At 72.2% G+C, this 27734-nt stretch overlaps 1 protein-coding gene across 1 annotated transcript in view; it reads right to left on the bottom strand.

Moving 5' to 3' along the window:
• Window positions 1–5440: 5440 nt before the first annotated feature.
• Window positions 5441–27734, bottom strand: part of ADGRB1 (adhesion G protein-coupled receptor B1) — a 49847-nt gene continuing 27553 nt past the window's right edge. Inside the window, 14 exon segments of the mRNA XM_084864631.1 lie at window positions 5441–5654; window positions 6351–6455; window positions 6603–6638; window positions 7301–7971; window positions 9543–9597; window positions 10011–10106; window positions 10840–11011; window positions 11928–12013; window positions 12323–12389; window positions 12894–12963; window positions 13660–13810; window positions 14322–14424; window positions 16005–16108; window positions 19849–19990. Coding sequence (XP_084720757.1) covers window positions 5460–5654; window positions 6351–6455; window positions 6603–6638; window positions 7301–7971; window positions 9543–9597; window positions 10011–10106; window positions 10840–11011; window positions 11928–12013; window positions 12323–12389; window positions 12894–12963; window positions 13660–13810; window positions 14322–14424; window positions 16005–16108; window positions 19849–19990 — 2053 coding nt within the window. The 3' untranslated portion in view covers window positions 5441–5459.

Genomic DNA, 27734 nt, shown 5'->3' with positions numbered 1-27734 from the left:
CAGCTGACAACAGACGGTGAGTGGAAAACAAGAAACCTGGCCCCTCCCAGAGCCAGTGATGGAGCTGAGGTAGGGTCAGGGTCAGGGTCAGGGTCAGGTAAGGGCTGGGGTTAGGGTTAGGGCTAGAGTTACGGTTAGGGCCAGGGCCAGGATTAGGGCCAGGGCCAGGGTTAGGGTCGGGTAGGGTTAAGGTTAGGGATAGCGTTAGGCTTAGGGTGAGCGTTGAGGCTGGCGTTGACCAGCTCTCTGGCTCCCCCTGTAGGAAGAGAGGGGAAGAGCCCAGCCCCAGCAGGGCGATGGTCGCACTGTTCCTGTCAGGCTCACAGGTGGAGCCGTGCTGTGGGGGAGGGGGGAGTGCCGCCGCGTGTCCACTGAACCCCATGACGCCCCGGAGACGGGCAGCGGTGCCTGGCGGCCGGCAGGGCGTCACAGCATCACCAGCAGGTGGTGCGTCTCGCTGTCCCCACGTGGGTGACCCAGCATGCCCTGGGGGCTGCTTCCCCGGGAGCTCTCCGTCCCCCAATGGTCAGGAGAGCAGAGGCCAGTGCAGGCTTGTCCTGTGGGCCCAGCCCCCCCCCCGCAGGACACCCCCGTGGGCTGTGGGCCCAGCCCCCTCCCCCCCAACAGGACACCCCCATGGGCTGTGGGCCCGGACCGCCCCCCCCGCAGGACACCCCCGTGGGCTGTGGGCCCGGCCCCCTCCCCCCCCACAGGACACCCCCGTGGGCTGTGGGCCCGGACCCTCCCCCCCCGCAGGACACCCCCGTGGGCTGTGGGGCCGGAACCCCCCCCGCAGGACACCCCCGTGGGCTGTGGGCCCCCCCCCCCCGCAGGACACCCCCGTGGGCTGTGGGCCCGGCCCCCTCCCGCCCCACAGGACACCCCCGTGGGCTGTGGGCCCGGCCCCCCCCCCCGCAGGACACCCCCGTGGGCTGTGGGCCCTCCCCCCTCCCCCCCAACAGGACACCCCCGTGGGCTGTGGGCCCGGACCCCCCCCTCCCCCGCAGGACACCCCCGTGGGGAGGCAGAGGGGAGGGGCAGGGCGGGGCAGGAGCTCAGCGAAGAGGGCAGGGCTGGTCCCGCGTCCCTCCTGGGCTCACCGACGACTTCGGGTGCCTGTGTCTCCTCGGGGGAGGGGGGACCCGTGGCAGAGCCCCCTCCTCCCGCCCTCAGGGGCACCCCCTGGCCCCTGCTGGTCCTCTGTCCAGCTGGGCGGCGTGCTGCCAGCGGCCCCAGCCTGTGTGCGGGCAGCCCAGCTGGGGGCCCTCTCCCCGGCCCCAGCACCCACCCCTCCTCCCTCCTGGCCTGGCGGCCCAGGCTGACTCCTCCTGGGCTGTGGAGAGCGCCCGCCGGGAGGCACCTCTGTGATTGCTGTCGGCTGCGTCCGGAGCGGCGTGCTGTCAGCTGGACCTTCCGCCCGCCCAGGCTCCGGGGTGGGGGTGTGGGGTGTGGGGGTACGAGGCCAAGCACCGGCCCCCCACCCCCACCCCCCAGGCACCACCTCCTGTCTGACCTCCAGTGAAGCTTCCTGGGATTCATGTGTAAAATAAACGGGGGCGTGGGCTCCGGTCCCCGTTCCGCCCTCAGGACGGCGGTCCCACCGGCCCCAGCTCCTTCCTTCCCTCCCTGTCTGTCTCTTCCGTGCTCTCAGTCCCCAGCCGCCCCCACTCCGGGCGCCGCCCTCCGGAGCGAAGGGAGGAGCCGGCCTGAGGTCACAGCGGAGTGTCCGGGGACCCCGCTCCCAGGCCCCCGCCCCCAGAGCCCGGCGACGGAGGCCGTGGGAGCTCCTGCTGCCTCCGCCCGGCCCGGGCCCAGATGGTGCTGCCAGGCCGGGCTGAGCCCGACACCTCCTCCGCCCGATGGCTGCGTCCGCCCTCGCCCCGCGGGTCCCCCTCACTGGGAGCCAGACGGGGTGCCAGGGAAGGCCCTGGGCTTCGGGGCGGGGCCTGCTTTTACCCCAGATGCCTCTCCTCAGTCTGGGAACCTGGTGCTCCCGTCCGTCCGGCCGGCCGGCCTGCTGTCCGGGGGAGGAGGGTGCAGCACCAGCCAGCGCCTGGAAGGAGGCTCCCCGTGCCCCCCAGCGGGAGCCCTCAGCCCCCCCAGCGGGAGCCCTCACTCTGCTCTGTCTCCCTGGAGCCGCTCTGCCTGGTGGGCAGGCCTCCCGGGCTATTCTGGGCCCAGAGAAACCCCGCTGCTCCTGCCCCGAGGCGTGCTGACTCGCAGAGGGAGACTGAGGCCAGGCCCCGGCTCCTGCTCCGGCCAGGCCTGCTGCCCGCGTGGGGGCGGAGGTTGCCCCGGGGCCTCGCTGGGCGGCCCAGAGCAGACCCTCCGGGTGCCGGGGTCCCACAGGCCCAGAAGCACCCCACCCCTACCCCCCTGTGAAGGGGTCCGAGTCCTGCCTGGGCCGCTGGCAGGGAGTGTAAGTGGGAATTTGGGGGACTCCCGCCTGCACCCCTGAGCTCCGGTCTGGGGCACCTCCCCGGCGCCGGGGCAGGGCCTCCAGAATCCTGCCTCCAGCCAGGACCCGGGGCCGGGGGCTGGGGCCCCAGACTGGACGGCTGTCCCAGGCGGGGGGCGGCGGGGAGGGGCGGCGGGGAGGGGCGGTGAGGAGGGGGGGCTGTTCCTGGCTTCTGGGGGGCATCAGCTCTCGTCACCCAGGGAGGACGCTCCGGAAGCCGGGCCGCGGGCCGCGCACACGCCTGGCTCCAGGAGGTCACTGCGCTGGGCAGGTGAGCGGGTCTGGGGAGGGCACTCCCCGCCCTGGAAGGTTCTGGACCACTGAGGACTGGCTCCTCTGGGCCAGGGACGCGGGCGTCCGGAGGGTCTGTCCATCCTGAGTGAGTCCAGGGGAGCAGCGGAGGCGGGTCCCCCGGGGAGGACGGAGCAGCCCAGGCGGGAGGGGCCTCGGACGCGGGAGCGCAGACGGAGAACGGCGGCTCGGGAGGGGCCGGAGGGGTGGAAGGCCCCCAGACTGAGCCCCGCTACCGCGGGGCCGCTCCGGTGACAGGAAGGCTGAGCACGGGTCCGGCGAGGACAGGCCTCCGGCGGCTCCGCGCGGCGGGGGCTGGTGATGCCAGTCAGCCCGCTCCGCCCGCTCCGGTGACAGACCCGCCAGTCACCCTCCGGGGCTCCGTCCTCCGCCCGCGGCACCAGCCCCTCCGGACGCTCCGGTCCGGGAGGGAGGGGCAGGGTGGCGGGAGGCCTCGTTTTCAGCCCGGAAGCGCCCACCAGCAGCGCAGACCGCGGCGGCCGCTGCAGCAGCACAGACGCCGGGACCGCGGCGGGGCCCGGAGGGACTGTGGCAGGACCGTGGCAGGGCCCAGAGGCCACGGCAGAGCCCGGAGGCCATGCCCGCAGCTCTCCGAGGCCCGGGGAGGAGCCGGGCGGGAAGGCAGGCGGAGGGGCCGCAGCTGCCGGGGGCTGCCCTCCGAGGAGCGAGAACCGGACCCCCCGCCGCCCGCAGCACCGCGGCCTGAGCTCGGGGTCCGGCTGCGGCCGCCACGGGCCCGCTGTCCAGCTGTCCGAGCAGCTCCGCCGGCTCAGCCCGGCCCGGCCGCAGCGCCCGGCCAGGCTCGGGGGCGGGGACCCCGCTGCAGCTGGGGCGGCGCGTGTGGGACGGACACCCGGACGGACACCGGAGCGCGCCCGTCACGCGGCCGGAGGAGCGGCGGGGAGCGCGGCGGGCAGGCGGCGCCCTCTCACCGATGCCGGCTCGTCCCGCGGAGCCTGCGCCGCCCGAGCGCCCCCTGCTGGGCCGGCCGCGCTCCGCACCGGCTCCGTGGCCGCCGGCGCCTCCTCCCTGCCTCCCTCTCCGCGTCCTCGCCAGGGGCACCTCCCCGCCGTCCCTGTGCGTCCCGGCGAGCGGCCACCCGCGCTCGCTGCCGGCACACGCCGGAGGGGGCACCCCCATCCATGCCCGGGCCCCGCTGGGGCGAGGTTCCCGGAGCTGAATGGGGAACTGGGGCGGGGCCGTGGGAACCCCGTGCCAGGCCGCCCCTTTCAGCGCTGCTTCCTGCGTTTCCTTCTGAATGACCTGGTGGCCTTTGGGCGGGGCCTCAGTCATTGCCTCTGGGACCACAGGTGTGGATTGGCTGTCTGAGGCCTGGGGGCGGGCCTCAGTCACTGCCTCTGGGACCATAGGTGTGGATTGGCTGCCTGAGGCCTGGGGGCGGGCCTCAGTCCACTGCCTCTGAGACCATAGGTGTGGATTGGCTGCCTGAGGCCTGGGGGCGGGGCCTGGCCAATCCTCTGTCCCGCCTCGGCTCCCAGCCGAGCTCACTTGAAGGCTCAGGCCGCCCCCTGCTGGAAGCGCGGAGAAGAGGCAGGACCCATGTGCATTTCCTGCTCAGAAACGGGGAGTCCTGGCTGGGAGCTGTTGGGGAGGTGGGGGTGGGGGGGAACGGCAGGGGGCCTGGTGTGTGCCCCGCCCCTGGCGTAGGAGGGCAGCTTCGGGTGTGCTCACATGTGTGCCTCACACCTCCCTCTGATGGGGGCCCACCAAGGCCGGGAGGTGTCCCGGAGCCTGGGACTGCGGCCCCATTCCCGCCCTGGCCCTGCCCCAGGGCAGAGGGGGAGGTGGGTGGGATGGGGTGCCGAGGGCAGGGGTTCTGGCCGGGATGGGGGCCCCCCAAGGCCAGCCAGAGGCGGGGGTCCCAGGGCCCGAGGCTCCCTCCTGCTCCCCATGGCCCCGATTCTGCATTTCTTTCATCGTCTCAGGTCGTGCCTCCTGGGATGCGTCGGGGCCGGGAGTCAGGCCTGCTCTGTGCACCTCCAAGTCTGAGGAGGGCCCTCAGCCCCCCGGTGGCCAGAGGCTGCCCGGGCCACGTGACCACGGGGGCCATGGCCCGCGCGGGGAGGGGGGGCGGGTGTGTGCTGGGCAGGTGAAACCGAGATGCCAACCAGGCTGCCCAGCCCCTCTGCCGGGTGGAGGGTGCAGCCCCAGCCCCCGGGGCCCAGGAAGGCCGCACAGAGGGGGCGTGGGTTTTTAATTCTTTTTATTGAAGAAAAGAAAAGGAGAGAAAAAATAGATTCCCAGCCCTGCTTCGTCGGAGGCCCTGGTCCCGCCCGCCCGGGGGCAGGGGGCCGGGCAGGGCCGGGGGCTGGCTGCTTCCCGGGGGTTGGGGCGTCTAAAAAACGGTGCCAGGCCGCGCCAGCAGGCCGGTCCTCTGTTGCAGCAGCTCAGGTGAGCATCGGTGCCGGCCGCACCCAGCCTGGCATTGTCCCGGCCGCCTGTCCGGCACCGGGCGGGGTCCGAGGAGGGCGGGGGCACCTTCTGCCTCCGGCGCCCTGTGCCGGGCCGCGCCTCCTGTCCCGCGGGCTCCGGCCCAGCGCTGCGCGGGCCTCCGCGGCCGGGCCGAGTGCCCTGAGCGGCGCGGGCCCGGCCCGCCCTCCACGCCTGTGCCCGTCCCGCGGCGGCGGCCGCGCAGTGTCCTCCTCTGTCCGTCCGTCCGTCCGTCCGCTCAGACCTCGGTCTGCAGGTCGATGATGTCCTGGCCCACCAGCGGGATGGTGGCGCCCGCCTTCTCCCACTCCACGCCCCGCAGCTCCCGCGGCGACGGCGGCAGCGGCTCCAGCTCCTTCACCCAGGCCGGCGGCCCGTGGGCCTTCCGGAGGCTCTCCCAGGGCCGCTTGCTGGGCGTCTGCTGCTTCTCCGGCTGCTGGCCGCGGGCATGGTGGCCGCGGGCATGGGGGCCGCGGGCAGTGGGGGCCATGGGCAGTGGGGGCCGCGGGCAGTGGGGGCCGCGGGCAGTAGTGGCCATGGGCAGTGGGGGCCGCGGGCAGTAGTGGCCATGGGCAGTGGGGGCCGCGGGCAGTGGGGGCCGCGGGCAGTAGTGGCCATGGGCAGTGGGGGCCGCGGGCAGTGGGGGCCGCAGGCAGTAGTGGCCATGGGCAGTGGGGGCCGCGGGCATGGTGGCAGGGGGGGCAGTGGACGGGAGGGCAGGGAGGGAGGGACAGCGGGAGAGGGAGAGAGGGTGCACACGAGTCAGAACAGCAAGGACCGACCAGAGAGATACAGACGGGGTGGGGGGCCCATCCTTGCCCAGAATGCACTGGGGCTGCGGCGCGCCCCCCGGGGTGGGGGTCTGGGGGTACCTGCAGGGAAGGGCGCGGGAGGCCCTGCCTGCTCAGCACCCGCATGGCTGTCCCGGCCTCTGAGAGGCAACTGCCCCGCCCAGATACGTCCCGTCCCCCCAGGGCAGCACGGCTGGCCTTCGCCGGGGAAGGCCGGACGAATGAGCACTGGGTGAGGTGGTCAGGGGAAGCGAGAGGGCAGGCATGCCCCCGGCTCTCTCTGGGCGCCCCGCCCCCGGCCCCCGCCCCCCGCCCCGCCCAGCGCCCGCCCCGCAGACCTTGCTCTCGGGGGCCAGCACCTCCTTGTCCTTGTCGGCGTGCTGCAGCCTGCGGCTCAGGTCCTGGAACATGTCCTGGTGCCGCTTCCGCGTGTGCATGATTTTCTGTGGGGACAGTGGGGGGGCAGACCCTAATCCCCGAGGGCGGCCCGGCCCTCTTCCCCGGCCCGCCCTGCCCGGGGACCAGCCCGAGCTGCCCGGCTGGGCTCCGAACCCGGGCCCAGGTGTCTGGGGAGGGGACAGGGGACCCACCTCAAAGTCCAGCTCCGCGTACCGGGACTTCCGCCTCTGTGGAGGGTGTGCGCCTTTGTAACCGGCCCAGACCGCCCGTCCCGCGCCGGGCCTCCTCCCCAGGACGGCCCAGGGCCTCACCATGCAGCCTCCAGCCCTCTCCCACAGCCCTCACCGGGTTCGTGGTCTCAGGGGACCCCGTGACCTCCGACCTCAGAGAGGGCGCCACGCAAGCAGGTCCCTGGCCGTGGACGAGGCCACCCTCCGGGACCCAGAGAGGCTGCGTGGCCCGGGCCCAGGGGCAGGATGGGTGCCGGGGGGCGGCCGGGCAGGCCGAGGGGACAACTCCAGCGGGTCACTGGCTGCGTGGCCAGCCCCGAGGCCCAGGACGCCAGGGGCCCTGCCCCCCGCCCCCCCGCCCCCCCACGGCCCGCACCTCCAGGGCCCCCCCGCGCCCCCCTCCCCCGCGGCCCGCACCTCCAGGGCCCCCCCCCGCCCCCCGCCCCCGCGGCCTGCACCTCCAGGGCCCCCCCCCGCCCCCTGCCCCCGCGGCCCGCACCTCCAGGGCCCCCCCCGACCCCCCGCCCCCACGGCCCGCACCTCCAGGGCCCCCCCGCGCCCCCCTCCCCGCGGCCCGCACCTCCAGGGCCCCCCCCGACCCCCCTCCCCCGCGGCCCGCACCTCCAGGGCCTCCCGCCCCCCACCCCCGCGGCCCGCACCTCCAGGGAGCTCACGGACAAGGTGGCCACGCTCTCGCTCTTGGTGCCGGCGCCCGAGCTGGGCCCCGGGTGGGGGGCGGGCTCGCCCAGGCCGGGGGGCGCGGGCTCCGGGGCGGGCGGCGGGGGCAGCGGCTGCGGGGGCGGCGGCGGCGGGGGCGGCGGGGGCTGGGCGGGGGGCGCCTCGGGGGGCGGGCGGGCGGGCGGGCTGCGGGCGGGGAGCCCGGCCTCGGGCGTCATGCTGAGGTGGATGAGGCGCGTCTGCGGCATCTGGTCCAGGTGGATGCTGTACTTGGGCTCCTCGGGCGGCTTGGGCCGCAGCGTGGCGGAGGCCGTGGGCAGGATCACGTAGCTGGTGTCCAGGGCCTTCTCCTGGGCCCGGCTCAGCTCCGAGTCCAGCTTCCGGAAGATGTCGCCGTCGGCCCCGAGGGCGGCCTTGGGCGGGCGGCCCTTCTTGAGGGTCAGCGAGTGGTTGGGGAAGTCGGGCAGCGGGCCCGGGCGGCGGGGCGAGCCGTGGGCGTGCAGCTTGGACACGTTGGCGGGCAGGCTGTTGAAGTTGGGGGGCGTGGCCTTGGCGTGGGCCAGCTTCAGCGTGGCCTCCGCGGGCAGCGCCGGCCGCTGCAGCGTGCCCGTGATGGTGGCCGTGCGGCAGGCCGCGATGTCCTTGTTCAGCACTGCGGGGCGGGGCGGGGTCAGGGCCTGGCCGGGCCCGGGCCCCCCAGCTCGGTGCCGCGGCTGCCGGGGTCCCCTCGGTGCCCCCCCGCCCCCCCCCCCCCGCGGGGCGGACGAGCCATGCTGCCCAGGGTGCAGGCGCAGCTCCTGGTGCGGGGGCGGGGAGGGGGGCCAGGCTGCCGTGACCTCTGACCTGGGCTCCGGCATGCCCGCCACCCACCTCCATCCTACAGCCAGTCAGCCTTGGCCGGCCCCCCGGAGGCCCCCATGCGGCCAGGCCGGCTGCCCACCGGCCCCTCAGGGCCCAGCTCGGCCAGTGGCTCTGACCACAGCCTCCCCTGGGGCCCGGCGCTGCCCCCCACACTGCCCAGCCCAGGGATCGGCCGCTGCCTCCGACCCGCCGGCCAGCCACAGCCTCCAGCTGCCCAGCGGCCCCGGCCGCCCCGGCTCAGTGCCCTCCCCCGCACACCCCCCACCCCGCTCCGCCCCGCTCCACACTCCGGATGTGACCTCGCTCCCTGTGGCCCAAAGACCCACATCTCCGGACAAACCTGTGCCCGGGGCCAGGACCGCCCCACCTGCTGCCCCTCCCAGCAGCCCCAGCCTCGGGCCAGGCTACGTGCCCCGGCGCCGTCTGCATACAACCCGAACTCCTCCGGGCCTGGGCCCCTGATGGGGTGCCTACTGCACGCCCGTCCCTGCTTCCCGCACACTCATCCCCACCCTCCCGGCCACCAGCCACTCTTTCCGGAGGCCAAGGGCCGGGCTGAGCCATATCCCCAATTAGGAAGAGAGTGGAGGCCCCTCAAACAGGGCTGGGCCAGGCCCCGGGGCCCCCCAAGACGTGGGCCCTCCTCCCGTGAGGTTGGCTAGATAGCATGAGCCTAAGAGGGGGCGGCTCCCGCTGCTGCTCAGCCCAATGCAGAGACCACCTCCTCCAGGAAGCCCGCCTGGGTCTCCGCCCCCGGGGCTGTCCCAGCTCTCCAGGGCTCTGGAGAAGGTGCTCCTCAAACACCTGGCAGACAGAGGGAGGGTGGCCCCCACGCTGAAAACTGCCTCTCAGGACCCCAGCCCTTGGTTCACAGAACAATGACTCTTGGTCCCAGGCCCTTTTTGCCTTTGCTTCCAGGAAGCTCAGCACAGCCTGGGGCTCAGCGGTGGGTCCTCCTGCTTTCCTCCTGCGCCCCCACCCCTCCCTCCTCCACGGCCGGACTCACAACAAACAAATGAAGGACACACAGACCGAGCCGGAGGGGGCAGCAGGGAGTGAGGGGGAGGTTGGGGGGCCAGAGCTGTGGGTGCTGAGCGCGGGGCTGATGGGAGACCCTGCTGCTGCCTCGGCAGGGGCGGGCCGGGAGGGGAGGGCGCTGGGCGCAGACCCGAGGGCCGTGTCCCTCGGCCAGGGCCCCGCAGCAGATCCTCAGTCGGAGAGAGGGGGTGGGGGGGACGGCCTGGGGGGGCAGGGAGGAGTGTGTGGGAGGCCGGCCGGATGAGGACAGACAATGAAGGGACAGACGTACGAAGAAAAGAAAAAGAAGCGGTGGCCCCGGCGAGGGCCACCTGTCGCTCTCACCTGTCAGGCGCTCACCTGATCTACAGGCCAGATCCACGTCCTTCTCGAAGTCGGTCTGCAGAGAGACGGGCTGGTGAGGGCGGGGCGCCGCGAGGCCTGCCGGCTGGGGGCGCGTGCCCACGCGTGGCTGTGTATGTGGGAACAGTCCCGAGAGCTAAGGGGTTCCACACACTCGGGGTGCACCTAGGGCAGTGCTGGGGCTGCCTGAGGGGCAGTCAGGGAGGGCTCCCCGGAGGAGGTGGCAGGGTAGCGGCAGGAGAGGGGGGTGCAGGGGCACTGGGGTCCGAAGGGACGGCAGGTGGTGTGCGTGGACAGGCCAGGCCGGACCCCGGGGAGAAGCTGCGGAGGCCGGAGCTGAGGCGAGGCAGGGGCACCAGCCCCACCCGGATCTCACCCACCTGCCCGCGGACCCCCGGCCCGGCCCGGCATCCGGCTGGAGCCGGTTTCCCCTGCTCCCCGGGGCTCTACCATGAGCTGGGCGTGGCCGTTCTGGAAGGAGCCGCCCGAGTCCCCGTTGCCCTCCTCCTGGCGCTCCACCACGCGGCACTTCACAGCGTCCTGGACCTGGGGGAGCGCAGGTCAGAGGTCAGCGCAGCTCGGCTGCTGGCCCCGGGGCCCAGCGGCGCCCGAGGAGGCCGGCCTGCAAGGCCCAGAGCGGGAGTCTGGCTGCCTCGGGGCTGCCCACATCTCGGGGGGCTCCTGCCCTGGACAAAGCCCCCCAACACACACACCCACACACACACTCACACAATGCACACTCACACACACGCACACACACTCACACAATGCACACTCACACACATGCACACACATGCACACACAATGCACACACACGCACACACACTCACACAATGCACACTCACACACATGCACACACACTCACACAATGCACACTCACACACTCACACACATGCACACACACTCACACACATGCACACACTCATACACATTCACACACGCATGCGCACACACAGGCGTGCACACCCATACATACACCCACACCCTCCACACACATGCACACACAGACACACACACACATAAACACACAGGCGCACGCACAGAGACACACATGCACACACACACTCATACACATTCACACACGCAGGCATATACACATATGCACGCGTGCGTGCGCACCCACACACACCAACACCCTCCACACACATGCACACACATGCACAGACACAGAGACACACAAACACGCAGGCACATGCACAGAGACACACATATACACACGCACACACACACTCACGCACACGCACACACGCACACACGCACACTGCTGGGGCGCCCCCACCTCTCTGCGCAGGATGCAGTGCACCATGACGATGACGAAGCCCTCCAGCGAGTCGAAGACGGCGAAGAGGATCTGGAAGAGGGCGGAGCGGCGGTCGGTGACGGCGAGCACGGCGGACATCCAGGTCAGCGCCAGCAGCGGCAGCACCACGCAGGAGCTCCACAGCGAGGCCCTGCGGACGGGCGCGTCAGGCTGCGGAGGGGCCCAGGGCCGCCTGCCGTCTCTCCGGGCCGCTCCCCGCCCGCGCAGACCCCGCCCCGGCGGCCCCGTCCAGCCACGGGGCTCCCGGCGAGGGGGACCGGGGCCGGTGCCCTGGGAGGGAGGAGGCCCCGCAGCCCTCAGCCCCGTCGGGGTGAAGCCAGCACAGGGCAGCCACAGGGAGGGCGGCGGTCAGGCCTCTGGCTCCGGACAGAGAGGGGGAGGGACAGGACAGACGAGGCGGCAGGTCGGGACGGCAGACAGACAGGAAGGCACAGGCTGACAGGCGCTTCCCCTCCAGGTGGGCCCTGCTTGCCCATCGTCCCGGGGGAGGGGCTGCCGGCTCAGCCCTCGCCGCCTCCTCCAGGAAGTCCTCCGGGAGCACCTGGCTCTGGCGCTGCCCTTGGCAGCCCGGGCCCTCCCCGCTCAGCACAGGCTACTGGGAGGAGAGACGCTGGGAGGCCAGGACGAGGGAGGGCGACCCGACAGACACACAGACTGGCACACCGGGGTGAGGGAGGGTGAGGGAGGGCGAGGGAGGGAGGGGACCGGCAGACACCAGCCAGGCGGACGGACGGGCAGAGTCCGGGAAGGGGAGGGGGCTCGGGCTGGGGGGACACAGGCGCTCCCTGGTGGGCCCTCCCCCGGGACCATGTGCGCCCTCTGGCCAGGCCCTGCGCTCTGGGCCCGTTCCCAGACGCACGGTGGACAGCCAGCCCGAGGGGGCGGGCCTGGCGGGGTGAGGTCCCTGAGGGCAACCAGCTTCACTGCTTCCGAGGTCCTTAGCGCCCCCCCCCGCCCCCCAGCTGGATGGGGACTCGGGGCTGAGCAGGCAGGCCGCTGTGGCCCGCAGGCTGTGCCTCGGTTTCCCCGCGGCGGCTCGGTCCTACCCTGCCCGCTCCTTCAGCTTCTTGTCGGTGATGCCGTCCTTGGACACCAGCTTGTTGAACACCAGGATGCCCATCGCCATGTTCACCTGCGGGCAGAGGCGGGGTGGGCACCTGGCCGGGTCCTCGGGCGGCTGCACTGACCCGCCCCGAGGGCCCTCTGCCGTGCCCTGTGGTCAGCCATGGTCCCAAGGTCAGAGTCAGGTCTGGGCGAGCCTGGCCCTCAGATGCACTCACCTGGCAGGGACCAGCTGGTTCCCAGGATCGGGCACACCGCCCCCCGAAACAAGGCCCTCCCAGCCCGAGGCCTGCCCCCTCTGCCCCCCGCAGCCCCGGGGACCGTGGACACTGCCCCCCTGCCCCGTAGGGCCGAGCCAGGGGGCCTGGGGCATCCCTACCAGCACCACAGCCGCCGCGGGTCCCACGAAGGCGTACAGCAGCCCCCCCTCCAGGGAGAGCCAGCAGCTGCGGGGAGACGCTGGTTACGGGAGGCGTGGGCCCCGGGGGAACCACAGCTCCCTGGGGGGGTGATGGGGGGCAGGTGAGGGGCAGACGGACCAGCATGGGCGAAAGGCCCTGCGTCCGGGACTCCCACCTCAGTCCCAGCCTCAGAGCCGCGGGGAGGGCCGAGCACCCCAGTTTACAAATGGAGGCGAGGCCCGGAGCAGGGGCGCGGCAGGGGGCCAGGTGCCCTGACCGCCCCTCCCCGCCTCCTCCCGGACCCGCCGGCTCACACGCACCCCCTCCTGACCCCCGGCCTGGCCCTCCGCTCCTGCTCCTGCTCCTGCTCCTGCCCTTCCTCAGCCCTCACTCTGGGGCCTGGGCCCACCCTGTCCCAGCCGTGCTCCTCGTCTGTGAGATGGAGGGCCTTCTGGGGCCGCGGGAGGGCGGGGGTGCAGCGTGGGCCCCCACATCCCCCCGCCCCCCGCCCCCCCCACATCCCCCACATCCCCCCCCGCCCCAACTCACTAGTTCATGGTGCTGTACCCTTTGGCCTTGGTGAAGCCCACGGAGATGGCCACGACCAGCGCGGGCAGCCCTGGGGAGGACCAGGAGAGGGCGTCAGTCCCCGCCCAGCTGTGCCGGTGCAGGGCGGGGCGGGCGGGGGGGCAGCTGTGCCGGTGCAGGGCGGGGGGCCGGGGGCAGCTGTGCCGGTGCAGGGCGGGGCGGGGGGGCCGGGGGGGCAGCTGGTGCAGGGCGGTGGGGGGGCCGGGGGCAGGGAACATGACTGAAGCCCGGGAGCAGGGGTGACACTGCGAGGGAGAGGGGGTGGGTGGACGGGGAAGGGGCCGCAGAACTGGGGCAGGGCTGCCGATGAGCAGGGCAGGCCCGGACGCCCCGTCCCCTCTGGCCTTCAGACCCAGGAGGAGACGGGCTGCGGAAGAGCGTCTGGAACAGTGACCGGACGCACTCACACTGAACGCTACTGACTGCCCGAGCAAGGGGAGCTCGGTCTTAGCACCCACCTGGCAACTCACGCGGCAGGATGTTAGGGGGTGGGAGAGAGGCCCCGGGGAGCACGGATCGGGGAGCACGGACCGGGGAGGACAGACCGGGGAGCACGGACCAGGGAGGACGGACCGGGGAGGACGGACTGGGGAGGAGAACGGGGAGCACGGACCGGGGAGGATGGACCCGGGAGCACAGGCTGGGAGCACACACGGGGAGCACGGGCTGGGAGCAGGGACTAGGAGCACACACGGGGAGCACGGGCCGGGAGCACGCAGGCACTCACCCCAGCCCAGGCACAGGAAGCGCTTGCGGATGAGGCGGGTGCGCAGGCGGCCGGTCACGGCCATGTAGGACTGCCAGGCCTCGGTGAGCACCCAGCAGAAGGACGACAGGAAGAAGAAGTGCAGGAAGGCGGCCACCAGCGTGCACACCACCTGGCGGGCGGGCGGGGGGCTGGGCAGGTGCTCGCCCTGGGCCCCACACCCGCCTCGGGGACCAGCTCGAACCCCAGGCAGGAAGACACTGCCCATCCCATAGCCCACCCCACCACCCACCCCATCACCCACCCCATTACCCAACCAACCACCCACCCCACCACCCACCCCATCACCCACCCCATCACCCACCCAACCACCAACCCCATCACCCACCCCATCGCCTACCCCACCACCCACCCCACCACCCACCCCATCACCCACCCCATTACCCAACCAACCACCCACCCCACCATCCACCCCATCACCCACCCAACCACCTACCCATCACCCACCCCATCGCCTACCCCACCACCCACCCCACCACCCACCCCACCACCTACACCATCCCCTACCAACACCACCACCACCACCCACCCCAACACCTACACCATCGCCTACCAACACCACCACCACCACCACCCTACAGCCCACCCATCGGGGGGTGGGTGTGGCAGTGCCAAACACCTACCCTGCTGCGGGTCTGGGTCTGCCCGATGAGGATGAGGGCGTTGGAGGAGATGATGGACAGGCAGAAGTTGATGAGAATGACGGATCGTTCTGAGCGGATGTACCTGGGAGGGTGGGGGGTGTGGTCAGCGCCCCACAGGGCCTCACCTCACAGGAGCTGGGGTCCCATGGCTGCACCAGGACCATGTGTCTCTTCCTCCCAGCAAACACCTCCACCACCACGACCACCACCACCACTACCACCACCACCACCACCACCACCACCTCCATCACCTCCATCACCACGTCCATGTCACCGCACACCAGGCCCAGCACAGCAGGTGCGGGAGAGCTGAGCACGCTGCCCTCTGGCCTGGAGTAGCTCACCCTCATCCCCAAGGGTCCCTCCTGCTTCCTCCCCCCAGACAGCTCACTCCCGAGGTCTCACGCGCCTGCGCCCAGCACCGCCTGTGCCCCCGCCCTGCCCCGGCGGGTCCTGGCTGAGAGGTAAGAAGGTGGGGCTCTGAGTGGGACTGTGTCACCTCGGGCCCTCTCTGTGAGGTGGGTAACAGCACTGCCTCTCGGGACTGTGGCCTCACCCAAGAGCAGCAGCTCAGTCAGCACCGCCGCGCCCGGCCCGTCTCCCGGCGGCGCCCCCAGGGAGGTGGTGAGTGAGGGCACAGCCGAGCTCAGGGCCGTGGCCCTCCTGTGACATGTGACCTCGGGGGTCATGGCCTCTCGGGGTTTCCTGACAGGGGCAGCAGGGTGGTGCCCCGCCGAGCTCAGGGGAGGCCCTCGGAGAACCGCGGCCCGGCTGCCCCCCCTCCCCGGTCTGGGGCGTCCACGGCCTCAGGGGAGGACAGGGCTCAGGGCACAGCATGTCCACTGGGGACCGGGGCCGGGCCGGGGGCGGGGCCTGGATGCTGCCCCTCCTGCTGCCTCCGCCTCCCACCAGCCACATCGACCGCTCCCTGCCGGCCTCGGGCGCGATGCTGCTCAGCCATCGCTGGCCCTGCGCTGCCATGAAGCTGGCAGTGGGGCTGCGGGCAGGCAGTGACCTTGACCTCGTGTCCATCCCGAGCTCTGCTCAGTGGGGCTCACGGCCCCGGCCCTGCTGGCACTCACACACACGCTCGCGCACGCCTCTGGCGCCTAGGCCTGGCTCAGACCCGCACTGCACACGTGGCCCGCACCCGAGGCTGGTGACACACAGACGGCAGCCCGCCCACAGCGCCTGCACCCGGGCCAAGCCTGCCGATGGCCCAGGGCCTCGGGGGGCTGACGGAGGTCCCACCCTGCGGCCCTCCGCGCTCTGGGAAGGCCGTGGTCCTGCATGGCCAGGTGCCAGGACGGACAGGGAGGCCGGGGGACCGAGGGGCCGGGGGCTGGAGGGGCCGGGGGCCGGAGGGGCCCGGGGACCGAGAGGTGGGGGGGGGAAGGGAGGGGCCGGGGGAGGGAGGGGCCAGGGGCTGAGGGGCCAGGGGACCAAGGGGGAGGGAGGGGCTGGAGGGGCCGGGGGACAGGGAGGGCAGGGGTCAGGGAAGCGGGGACTGAGGGGCCGGAGGTTAATGCACCCCCGGGGAGCATTCCGAGGGCGGGAGGAAGCGCAGGGCCAGGTGAGGCAGGAGCCGGGCACTGGGGTTGAAGGAATGAGGAGTGACCCGCTGTCCCTCCCCTCCCCACCCGGCCGCCCGGCAGGACGCACCTCCACACGGAGACGTAGATGATGATCAGCATGAGCAGGGTCAGGGAGGACACGCCGCAGCCCACGATGAGCGTCACGGAGGGCACCGCCACCTTCTCCATGTTCTGGGTTCGGAGAGAAGGGGTGAGGGCGGGGCGGGGAGAGCTGGTGGGCCCCGCTGGGCCTCTGCCCCCGCCCCCGGCCGCCCCTCGGGCTCTCCTGCGAGCAGCAGCGGAGGAGGCTTGAAAGCCACCAGAGGCCCCTCCCGGCGCTGCCTCCGGCTCTGGCGCTGGTGGGCACCGCAGGCCGGAAGTGGGGGCTTCTAAGGGCCCCGGCCTGGAGCCGACGCCTTTCTGCCCCTGGAGACGCGGCCCGGGGAAGGGCTCAGCACCATGGCCAGCACCCGGCCAGGCCGCTCAGGCCCTGAACTTTCTCTGAGGCCCCCGCCCCCCTCGGAGGTCCCTTGCCTGTCTGAGCTGCCACCTTGGATGCGCAGGGTGGGCAGGGCTCAGGTCAGCTGCCCCCTCCCAGCACACCTGTTGCCCCCCCCTCCGGCCCACGACACCCCCGGCCTCTGGCTCCCTGGGGCCTCCGGCTGCTCTGAGCCCGGCGGGACCTCAGGCCGGCCACCCTGACGGGGCGCAGCTGTGACGACCGAGCTCCCGCCAGTGTGGAGGGACGGGGCCCTGCCGGGAGCTGCCCTGCTCCCCTCCTTTCCCGGGTGAAGGTGAGGAGAGGTCGCCATCGGGGCTGCAGACCCACACGCCCGCACACACTCCATGACGTGCCAGCCCATCCGCTCCGCTGTCCACTGGGGACTCCGTGGGCAGCTGCCCGCCCACCAGCCGGGCAGCCTCCTCTCAGCAGCCCGAGTTCCCCAGGGAGGCGGCCTCACCACCCCCAACTGCACGCTCTGTGCACCGTCACCCGCAGGGCGCAGACCCCACATGGGGGCCCGTGACCCCATGATTGACCACGGACTCCCGAGGCCCACTGCTGGGCGTGCTGGGCACCGCTACCCTCTCTGCGCGAGCCGGGCCTCTGCCCCTCACTCCTCCTGGACCGACACACCGGCTTCTCGCCGCTGAGCTCCATCCACCACCTACAACTGAGCCGTCCCTGGTCACACCCTGACCCTGACCCCGTGCCCGCGCCTTGGTGGACTGTGCACAGAGAGGCACCACAGAGCTCCCGGCACCAGCTGTGCTCACAGGCTGCTGCTCCCTCGCTCACCCCCCTCGGCTGGAGGAGGTGCACGGCCCCCTCACTGTGACTCAGTGCAGCTGGCAGCACCCCAGCCAGGACCTGTCGCCCCGGCTGCCCGTCCTGTCTCCCTCCCTCCAGGCGCCAGCAGCGCCCTCAGCCCTCGCTGGCCCTGGGTGGGCCCATGGTGCCTGCGCCCGCCCTGGGACTGCGGTCTCTACCCACTTCCTGTCCGGGGGGCCTGCAGCCTCAGACCCGAGTCCCCGCCCCACCCCACGCAGAGCACGCAGCACCCCCTCCCCGCAGCCGGCTCAGCTCCCCTCTGCCGCCACCCCCCTGCTGCTGGGCCTCTCTCCTCTCCCAGCCACCCGGCTCCCCCTGCCTGGGGTGCAGGGCCAGCTCTGGACCCAGACAGCCACCTGCGCCTCTGCCCTCCGACCCCACTCGTCTCCCACCTGCTGTTCGCCTTTCTCTCCCGCCTGGGCGACCACCCGCTCCCGACTCAGCGCGGCTGGTGACCCCGCTTCCCCTCAGGGTCCCCCTCCAACCTCCGCACCATCCCCCACACTGCCCCCAAGGGGACGGCTGATCTGACCCCCCCCAGGGCTGCCCAGGCCAGTGTCAGTCTCCTCCTCAGAGCTCGCACCCCTGCCAGCAGGACTGGGGTCTGGCCCAGCCTGGGCACTCAGGGGCACTCCCCCAGCTCCTAGCCCCTCCCCGCCGGCACCCCTGGGTCCCCTCTCACTGAGCCGGAGCCGGACCACCAGAGGGAGGCGGGCGAGACGGTCCCGACCTGGCTCCTTCCGGCGCTCTGCTCCCGGCTCACCCGTGCCCTCGAGGGGCCACAGGCCCAGGCAGGGCGGACTATGACCCGGTCTCAGGTTCGAACCCCGAGGCTCAGACTGGCAGCCGGCGCTCGGTGCCACGGCCAGCGGGCGGCTCTGGCTGCGGGCTCCTGCACCTGGGCCTCGGCTGGCTCTTCCGGAACTTAGGGTCGGGGTTCTGACCCCCGGCTACGCCTCTCCCCCCAAAATGTAGGCCAGCATGGGGGTGAGGCTGACACCACAACCCCCGAGGGGACGCCCCCACAGGCCCTGCCCGCCGGCCCTCTCCTGCGCGGGGGCCTGTGGGGGCCCGGCAGGCACCGGCACAGGCTGGCTTTTCCTAGAATTCCCCCACACACCGAGCGCCCCCTCCCCGGGCCCGTGGCCATGCCAGGCCGCCCAGTTCAGTGCCCACATGGGGCCCCCACCAGCTGCCACCCTGAGTGGCCGGGACCCCCTCCCTCACGGGGGAAACAGCCCTGTGTGCAGGGAACAGCCTGGCGGTGACCTCTGGGCGGGGCTGGGCTGGGGAGGGGAGCGGGGCGGCGTCCGCTGCAGAGCCCCCTGCCCGGGCCTTCCTCACCCGGGACGGGCTGGCCCTGCCCCGCGGGCTCTGCCCCTTAAGGGACGCAGGAGGCCTGGCCCCCGCTGCCCCCGTGCAGAAGCCTGGGCTGGCGGTGATGAGTTTCCAGAAAGCCACCTCTTCCAGGAAGCTCCGGGATGGCTCCAGGGCCCTGCCCCCAGGCCCAGCACGGCCAGCGGGACAGCACTCCGGGGCGGCCTGACAGGCGGGCGCCCTGGATCAGGGCCAGGACCACAGCCCTGTCCACCAGACTGGGAGCCCCTGGGCGAGGGGCCCTGTCCCAGACCCCGGGGTCCCGGCTGCCCGGGGGTCAGAGGCAGTGACCGCTACGGCCCGTCCAGCTCTGACCCCGAGGAGGACCCTCGCCTTCCCCCCATGTCCCAGAGGGGGGGAGCTGGGTGAGGGCCTCACCCGCCCCCGCCCAGTCTGTTCTCCGTATCTGCTGCCCCGCCGGCCGGGCCGGGGCTCCGAGAGCAGTGCCCCCAGCAGGCTGGGCCCGGGACCACGAGCCCAGCAGCCCCGGCGGGCTGGACGCCGCACCCAGGGCTCCAGCCGCACGCTGGCCCCAGATGCCGTTGCCATAGAAACCGGCAGCCCCCACAGGAATCTCAGAACAAAAAAGAGGCCCCGGATGCTGGGGCCTTCCCAGGGAGGCTGTGGGCACCCAGCCACCTGGACTCCCCACGACCTCCTCCACAGGCCGGGGCCCAGCGGGGTGCCGCCCCCCCTCCCCCCGCCAACTCCTGGGCGCGGTGGGACCCCGCCATCTACTGGTGGGACCCCCAGGGGAGGGGGCCCCAAGGGAAGGGGACCCCAAAGGGAGGGGTCTGCACAGCCCCGCCCGGCCCCCAATCCCCCCAGGCAGGACAGCCTGGGGCCAGCCTGGCTCCGTGGAGACTGACCCCCCCCAGGTGCCAGGCGCCACGGAGAGCGGGGACTCACCCTCAGTCACTCGGGGACCCCAGCCCCGCTGCGCCCCAACTCCACCCGGAGCCCCTCCGCTCCCGCACCCCGGAGGCGCGGCCTGGCCCCGCAGCCAGGCGGGGGGGGGGGGGGGGGGGAAGGAGGCTGGGGGGCTGCGGGCGCCCCGACCCCTCCCCGCCCCCCGCCCCTCCCCTCTCCGTCCCCCGCCCCTCCCGGCCAGGCGGCAGCCCCGCCCCGCGCCGCCGGCCTGTCCAGCCCGCCCGCCCCGCCGCCCGGGGTCCCGCGCCCCCGCCGCCCGGGGTCCCCGCGCCCCGCCGCCCCCGCCGCTCACCGCGTCGGCGCGCAGCTGCGCTAAGATGGCGAAGGTGGAGAGCCGGTCACACAGGCAGCGCGTCCGGAGCGCGTCCAGGGGCACCGTGCGGCAGCCGCGCCACGACCAGGCCCCGAGCGGCGGGGGCGCGGGCGAGGCGGACCTGGGGGGACAGGAGCGTGAGCGGCGGCGCCGGGCCCCGTTCCCCGTCCCCGCCCGCGCCCCGCGCCCGGCGCCCCGCGCACCTGCCCCCGCGCCCCCGGCCCCGCGCCCGCCCCGCCGGCCCCGGCCCCGCGCCCCATGGAGCCCGGAGAGCGGCGCCCGGAGCGCGGCGAGCCCACAGCGCCCCGCCCGCCGCCGCCGCCGCCGCGGAGCCCGGCGGAGCCGAGGGGGCGGCCGGCCGGGCGGGGCGGCGGGCGCCGTGGGCGGGGCGGGGTGGGCGCGGGCCCGGGGTGGGGGCCCCTGCCCTCCGCCCGCCGGGGCGCCTGCTCCCGTGACCTTGGACCGCCCCCTCCCCGCTCCCCTCCCCTCCCCCAGGCTGGGCGCCCGGTGCCGGGAGGGGCCGCTTCCCCGGGGCAAGGGCCCAGCTGCCCTCCCGGAGGGGGTGGTGGGGGGACAGCCAGCGCCCCCTTCCCCCCCCGCCCCTCCCTCCGCTGCAGGGGGCCCGATTGGTCTCCACCCGCACCCCCAGCTCTGGGGCCTCAGCGCGCCCCAAGCTGTGGGCAAACCCCCCTATGGATCCCAGGCCCCCGAACCAGGCGTCCCCACGCAGGGGCCTGGAGTGTGCAGGCCTGGGCCGGGCCTGGCCTGCAAGAGGTGCCCCCCCAGGGCTCCGTGCCTGGCGGTGTGGGGGCTCCAGGCTGCCCAGAGAGACGGACTGAAACGCGGCCACCAGGACCCACAGTGCGGGGAGGGGCGGGGGCTCAGCCCTGTCTGCCCGGCGCCCCCAGGAGCCCTGGCTCGCTCGGCCCTGTCCTGGCCGCACAGACACCTGCCATCCTGGGCGGCAAGCCTCCAGCCCCTGGCTGTCACCTCAGGAACTTGCCTCCTCCCCGCCCCCCAGCTCCAGTCTCCTCATCGCCAAAGCGGGAAGCAGGCAGCCCCCAGCTCCCGGCACCAGCAGGGCTTCTGTGTGGGTGCGTCTGCACAGATGCTGGGAGTGAGGGCCGGGCGGAGGGACACGCAGGGTCAGGCAGCCACCCTCCCCTCCGCTCTCTCCATCCTCCCCAGGGGGAGGCCCTGCCCCATTTCAGAGAAAGAAAACCGAGGCCTGAGCGGGTGAGACGCCTGAGGGGACAGCAAAGCAGAGCTGCCAGCTCTGTGACCCCCCTCCACCCCGTCCGCTCATCTCTGAGGTGCAGCGGAGCAGGGGGGCCCTCATGGGCACTGTATTTGGGTCCCAGGGACCCGGGTTCGGGGACTGGAAGCTCGGTTCTCAGGGTCTCTGTGTCACAGAATGCAGAAGCTAGCCCCCCTAGGGAGCCCGGGGCTTCCTCCTCCGGCCCCGCCCCCTGCACCCCTGCCGGCCCTCCGAGGAGTACAGTGGTGGCCACAGCCCAGAGCCCACGGATGGAGGCCCGGGCTGTGCCCAGCTGAGAGGAAGGCCCAGCGACCCCTGTCCCTTCCCTCCCTCCTTCCCTCCCCCCTTCCTTCCTTCCCTCCCTCCCTTCAGGAACAGGGAAACCCCACTAACCACAGAGATGGAAACGAAGGACAGAAAAGGCGTGCGGGGTCCGAGGGGCAGACACCCCCGGCCCAGCTGGTCCCCCGCGCTTGGCCGAGGTTGGCCAGAGCCTCACCAGCAGCTGCCCCTCCACCCCCAGCCCGCGAAGGGCAGAAGGCTGAGCCCTGGCTGACCCCTGACACCACGCCGCCCTCTCCCTCCTCTCCCTGCTCTCCCTGCCCGACGCCCGGTGGGTGTCACCTGCAGCCGGCAGGTGTGAGCGCTGAGCAGAAGCCAGGGCGGCGGGAGCTGGCAGAGCACGGCGCGTCCCAGAGGCCTCGCCCCTGTTCCCGTCCGTCCGCAGACCGCGCCGCCCTCTCCGTGCCCAGCCCCCGTGGCACTGGCCCGGGGCTGCTCTGGCAGCGCCCTCTGTGGCCAGCCCGTCCAGGTTCAAACCCCGCTCTGCTCCCAGCGCCACCGCCCCGGCCCGGCCCCCGCCCTCCTCCTGGTGGGGGACACACCCAGCCTCCTGCCTGAGGGCCGCGGGGGGGGGGGGGGCGGCGGGGACAGCACCCGAGGCCTGGGTGAGGGCAGCAGGCTGGCGGGGACCAGCAGCCTGGCAGGTTCCCAGCCGGTGTTGGCGGGTCTGCAGGGCGCCAGGCAGACAGCTGCCCGCCACCTCCTGGGGGAACGCCAGTCCAGGCGGAGGCTGACCCTGCCGCTCTGCCCCGGGCACCGGTGAGCTCAGCTCCGGGCAGGGGGAGGGGCGGCGCCCACTCTGCAGAGGGTCCGGCCGCCCCGGCCGGAGGGGTCGCGGGCCTGCAGGGCTGCTGGCCCGGCCCCCGACAGGACCCTCTCCATGCCCTCCCACCTCGACCGTCAGGCCGTTAGTCTCTGAACAGAGACACGGAGGCCCAGGGAGGGTGCTCCGGCCCAGGCCACACCGCAGGGCCGCGGAGGGCCAGCGCCCGCTGTCCTCTGCCCGCCCACCCCGGCCCGCGGGTCTGACCACTGGGCGAGGACCAGGTGAGAGGGAACCCCCGGGAAGCTGACACCAGACACCGGGACACGCGCTCAGTCCGCGCGTTTGTGGGGTCACTGGCCTGAGGTCCCTCGCTGCCTGAGGCACCCTCTGCCCAGGGAACCCAGCCCCCCAAGACCTCCTCCCATAGCACAGGAAGTCCTCCCCCTCGTCCCACCACACCCCTTCCTCTGCAGGGACACCTGCTGTGCCTCGCTGGGCCAGGGTGAGAGGAGCTGGGGCAGCGGTGCCTCCAGGACCAGAGGGCAGGGGCCCTGGGGAGCGGGAGCCCCTCTGGCCTGGGCTGAGGGGCCTGGGAGGGGCCCTGGGTCCCCCAGACCAGATTCTAAGGGCAGGGCCCTGCTCCCCATCAGACCAGCTCCTGGCTCCTGCAGCGAGGCCTGCCCTGACCCCCGCTGCCTCCTCCCCAGAGCCCCATCCCGGCCTGGCTCTCCTGGCCCTGCCTGTTCCCCATGCCCCTGGCCTGGCCCTCCTGTCCCCTGCCTGGCACTCCTGCTCCCTGCCTGGTCCCCATGCCCCCGGCCTGGCTCTCCTGTCCCCTGCCTGGTCCCCATGCCCCCTCGGGGCATTGGGACAGTAACCCAGAGGCCCACCCAGAGCCCCTGCCCCACCCGAGCCAGTCTTCCCTGCACTCAGATGCCCCTGCCAGCCCAGGAAGCAGCTGCTGTGGCGGGATGAGCGTCAGGGTCCCCTGGGTGTGATGGGCCTGGCTCTCCTGTCCCCTGCCTGGTCCCCATGCCCCCGGCCTGACTCTCCTGTCCCCTGCCTGGCACTCCTGCCCCCTGGCCTGTCCCTCCAATCCCGGCCTGGCGCCCCCACAGTGAGGCTCTGCTCGGTTCCCAGGTCCTCCCTGGGCAGGCAGGACGGGCAGGACGGGCCCTGGCACCCTCGGGGCATCGGGACAGTAACCCAGAGGCCCACCCAGAGCCCCTGCCCCACCCGAGCCAGCCTTCCCTGCACTCAGATGCCCCTGCCAGCCCAGGAAGCAGCTGCTGTGGCGGGATGAGCGTCAGGGTCCCCTGGGTGTGATGGGCTAACTCACACTGGAGTGTGAGTGACTCAGAGGTGCCTCCCACGCGCACAGGAAGCAGGAGTGGGCGCAGCCACGGGAGAACAGGAGTGGGCAGCTGTCTCCACCGGGGCAGCAGGGCTGCTGGGAGCTGTCGCCTCAGCCGGCCCGGCCTGCACCATCCTCAGGGGTCGCCTCCATTGAGCTCCCCAACCCCTCCACTGAGCCCCCAACCCCTCTGCTGTGCTCCCCAAGCCAACGCCCCCAACCTCTCCCCCTATGCTCCCCCAATCCCTCCACTGAGCCCCCAACCCCTCCATTGAGCCCCCCAACCCCTCCACTGAGCCCCCAACCCCTCCACTGTGCTCCCCAAGCCAACGCCCCCAACCTCTCCCCCTGTGCTCCCCAATCCCTCCACTGAGCCCCCAATCCCTCCACTGAGCTCCCCAACCCCTCCGCTGTGCTCCCCAACCCCTCCGCTGTGCTCCCAATCCCTCCACTGAGCCCCCAATCCCTCCACTGAGCCCCCAATCCCTCCACTGTGCTCCCCAACCCCTCCGCTGTGCTCCCCAACCCCTCCGCTGTGCTCCCAATCCCTCCACTGAGCCCCCAATCCCTCCACTGAGCCCCCAATCCCTCCACTGTGCTCCCCAACCCCTCCGCTGTGCTCCCCAACCCCTCCGCTGTGCTCCCCAAGCCAACGCCCCCAACCTCTCCCCCTGTGCTCCTCCAATCCCTCCACTGAGCTCCCCAACCCCTCCGCTGTGCTCCCCAACCCCTCCACTGAGCCCCCAACCCCTCCGCTGTGCTCCCCAACCCCTCCGCTGTGCTCCCCAAGCCAACGCCCCCAACCTCTCCCCCTGTGCTCCTCCAATCCCTCCACTGAGCTCCCCAACCCCTCCGCTGTGCTCCCCAACCCCTCCACTGAGCCCCCAACCCCTCCGCTGTGCCCCCAACCCCTCCACTGAGCCCCCAATCCCTCCACTGAGCCCCCAACCCCTCCACTGAGCCCCCAACCCCTCCGCTGAGCCCCCCAACCCCTCCACTGTGCTCCCCAAGCCAATGCCCAGGCCCGTGCCCCCAACCCCTCCACTCCCGGTGAGAGCCTGCCCCAGGCCCGGCCCCCCTGCAGTCGGCGTGCTGGGCTGGCTCAGCGTCCCTGCGCCCGTGAGCAGGGCCACCAGGGCTTCTCGTGTTCCACAGCCCGAGACGCCAGCCCTCGCTCCTGGCCCTGGCGCCGCCACTCGGAGTGGGCGCCCAGCCTCAGGCTGCCCCCGCTGGAAACCGGGCCCTCCCCAGGGCCCAGCTCCTCCCGCCTCAGCCACCGGCTGGGCAGGGCCAGAGGCCCCGGGAGCCCGCCAGGCAGACTGGCTGCTGGAGAGGTAGGGCCCTGGGCTGCCCAGCCCCACTGGAAGGAATGGACCTGGGAGAACAGGAGTCCTGCCGACACCCCTCCACCTTCCGACTCCCCAGCTCAGAGGCCCAGGCCAGGAACCTTGCCTGTGCCCTTTGCCCTCGTGAGCAGTGCCCTCACCACCATCACCATCACTATCACCTTCATCACCATCACCACTATCACCACCATCATCACCATCATCACCATCACCTTCATCACCACCACCATCATCACCACCACCTCCACCACCACCATAATTACCGTTACCACCACCGTCACTATCACCACGATCACCATCACCACCATCATCACCATCACCATCACCATCATCACCATCACCATCATCACCATCACCATCACCATCACCATCACCATCACCATCACCATCACCACCATGGGACATCGGGTTCCCCGAGGAGGGACCTGAAATTCCTGAGAGCAGAGCCCACCACCAGCATCAGTTTAACTGTCACTACACCCCACCCTCTCCGCTGTCACCGAAACGACCACCAATATCAAATCAACACCAGCACCACCTCCATCACCACCATCACTGCCAACCACAAACACCACGCCAATGCCACCATCATCGCCAACCACATCACCAAGAGCAACCCTGCCATCGCACCACCACCACCATCACTGCCAACCACGAACACCACGCCAATGCCACCATCATTGCCAACCACATCACCAAGAGCAACCCTGCCATCGCACCACCACCACCATCACTGCCAACCACGAACACCACGCCAATGCCACCATCATCGCCAACCACATCACCAAGAGCAACCCTGCCATCCCACCACCACCACTACCACCATCACTGCCAACGCCGTCGCTCTCGCCACCCCCACCATCAGCACCATCACCCCCAGCTGCCTCTGCTCCTCCTGGTCCCCGAGCTCCTGGCCCCACCTCCCCTGTCGGGCGCGTCCCCATTGCTGCCATCACCTCCTCAGGACCACTCCGCGCTGTGCCAGGACGGCACCGGCTGGTCAGCCCTGTCACCAGCTTCCAACAGGCACTGACCCTGCACCTGCCACGCCCAGCGCCCAGACAGCTGCCATGCAGGCAACCGCGATGGATGGAGCTCAGGCCGCCACCCCCTGGCCACCAGCCCACCCTGCAGGCCTGGCCCGCTCCCTAGACCGCCAATGCCCAGCACCTCAGGTCACTGTCTCCCCCCTCCATCTGTGCCTTGCCCTCCCAGTCCCCCTCCCCCCAGGCTGTCCCCCTCCTCCCGGCACCACGGCTCAGCCCCTGCTGGCCGCCGCACACCGGGCAGGGACAGCGAGTGTCGGAGTGAGGCGGGGGCCTGCAGGCCCTCTGGATGTCCTGTGACGCCCTGCAGCCCCCTCCCTCCCAGGCTGCCTCCAGGCCCCGGGCGATGGCGTCTCTGAAGGAGGCGGGGGGTCAGTGGCCGATGGCTGCCTCCTGCTCTGGGAGCCGGACGTCCTCATGGACACGGAGGCTGAGGAGAGTGAGGCTGGTTCCACCCCAGTGCGGGCCCGCCCGGCCCTGCACCCTCACCCCTCACACGGCCTTCCTGGGGCTCCCTCCTGCTGGGGGGCGGGCCGCAGGCACAGGGTCTGAGCGGAGAGGTGCAGGGGGTGGGGGCAGGAGGGTGTGCAGGCAGCTCCCAGCAGGGAGGCTGGGCCCGAGAAGATGAGGGCAGAGGGCCAGGCGGGCGGAGGGCCCAGAGGGACCTGCCTGTCCCCCAGCTCCACCTTCAGAAGGCAGGCCCCCAGCAGGCGTCTGCCCCCGCCCCCCCCCCCCGGACAAAATGGGGCACAGAGACGGGCAGAGGCTCCAGTGGGCGGGTGACCTGGACCAGAGCAGCACCCGCCCCTCCCCCACCGGCCTCCTCAGGAGGGGAGCAGGGCGCACCCCCAGCTCACTGGGGCCTCTGGGAGGGCGGCCAGGCCGGCCCCGCCCCGTCAGGACCGGCTGGCGTGGGAGAGGGGCTGGGAACGGGGAGCGGGCACTGACAGCGACCCGGCTGCCAAGTCTCCTTCCGCCCGCTCAGCTGCTTGGGCCCCTCACCGGCCTCTCCACGGAAACCGAGGACAGCGGCTCTTAAGGGGCCAGGACGGCCCTGGGGACGGGCTTTGTGGGAGGCAGTGCGGGGGGGCCTGCAGCTGGGAGGGGCCCTGAGCCCGTCAGCCAGGGCAGGGGCCACCGGTCTGTGCACTCAGAGGGTCTGATTACAGGGCAGGGCTCCTGGCGGGAGGGTCTCTGGGGCCTGTCGGGGCCGGTGTTTACAAAGTGCAATGACACTGCGTGTGGATGCTGAGCCCGTGCACGTGTGCACACTTGTGTGTATGCACGTGTACATGTGTGTGTATACATGTGAACGTGTGTGTGCACATGTAACAAGGATGAGACCCCAGGGTCCGCACTGCGGGTGGAACGCTGGCTCACGCTGTCCCTGGGGGTCGGAGCAGGAGACCGCCCACAGGCTTATGACACAGGCGTGACCTTGTGAGAGCGCGTTCAGTCAACGGCCACTGAGACCTGGGGCTCAGGGTGAGCAGGGTCAGGGTCAGTGTGACCAGGGTCAGGGTCAGTGTGACCAGGGTCAGGGTCAGTGTGACCAGGGTCAGGGCCAGTGTGACCAGGGTCAGGGCTCAGTGTGACCAGGGTCAGGGTCAGGGGGAGCAGGGTCAGGGCTCAGTGTGACCAGGGTCAGGGACAGTGTGAGCAGGGTCAGGGCTCAGAGTGAGCAGGTCAGGGTCAGTGTGACCAGGGTCAATGTGACCAGGGTCAGGGTCAGTGTGACCAGGGTCAGTGTGAC

This window comes from Pipistrellus hanaki (genome assembly GCF_964339955.1).
Source record: "Pipistrellus hanaki genome assembly, chromosome: 17".
Lineage (NCBI taxonomy): Eukaryota > Metazoa > Chordata > Mammalia > Chiroptera > Vespertilionidae > Pipistrellus > Pipistrellus hanaki.
The sequence above is the reverse complement of the archived record's forward strand: the minus strand, read 5'-3'. Positions and strand labels throughout refer to the sequence as shown.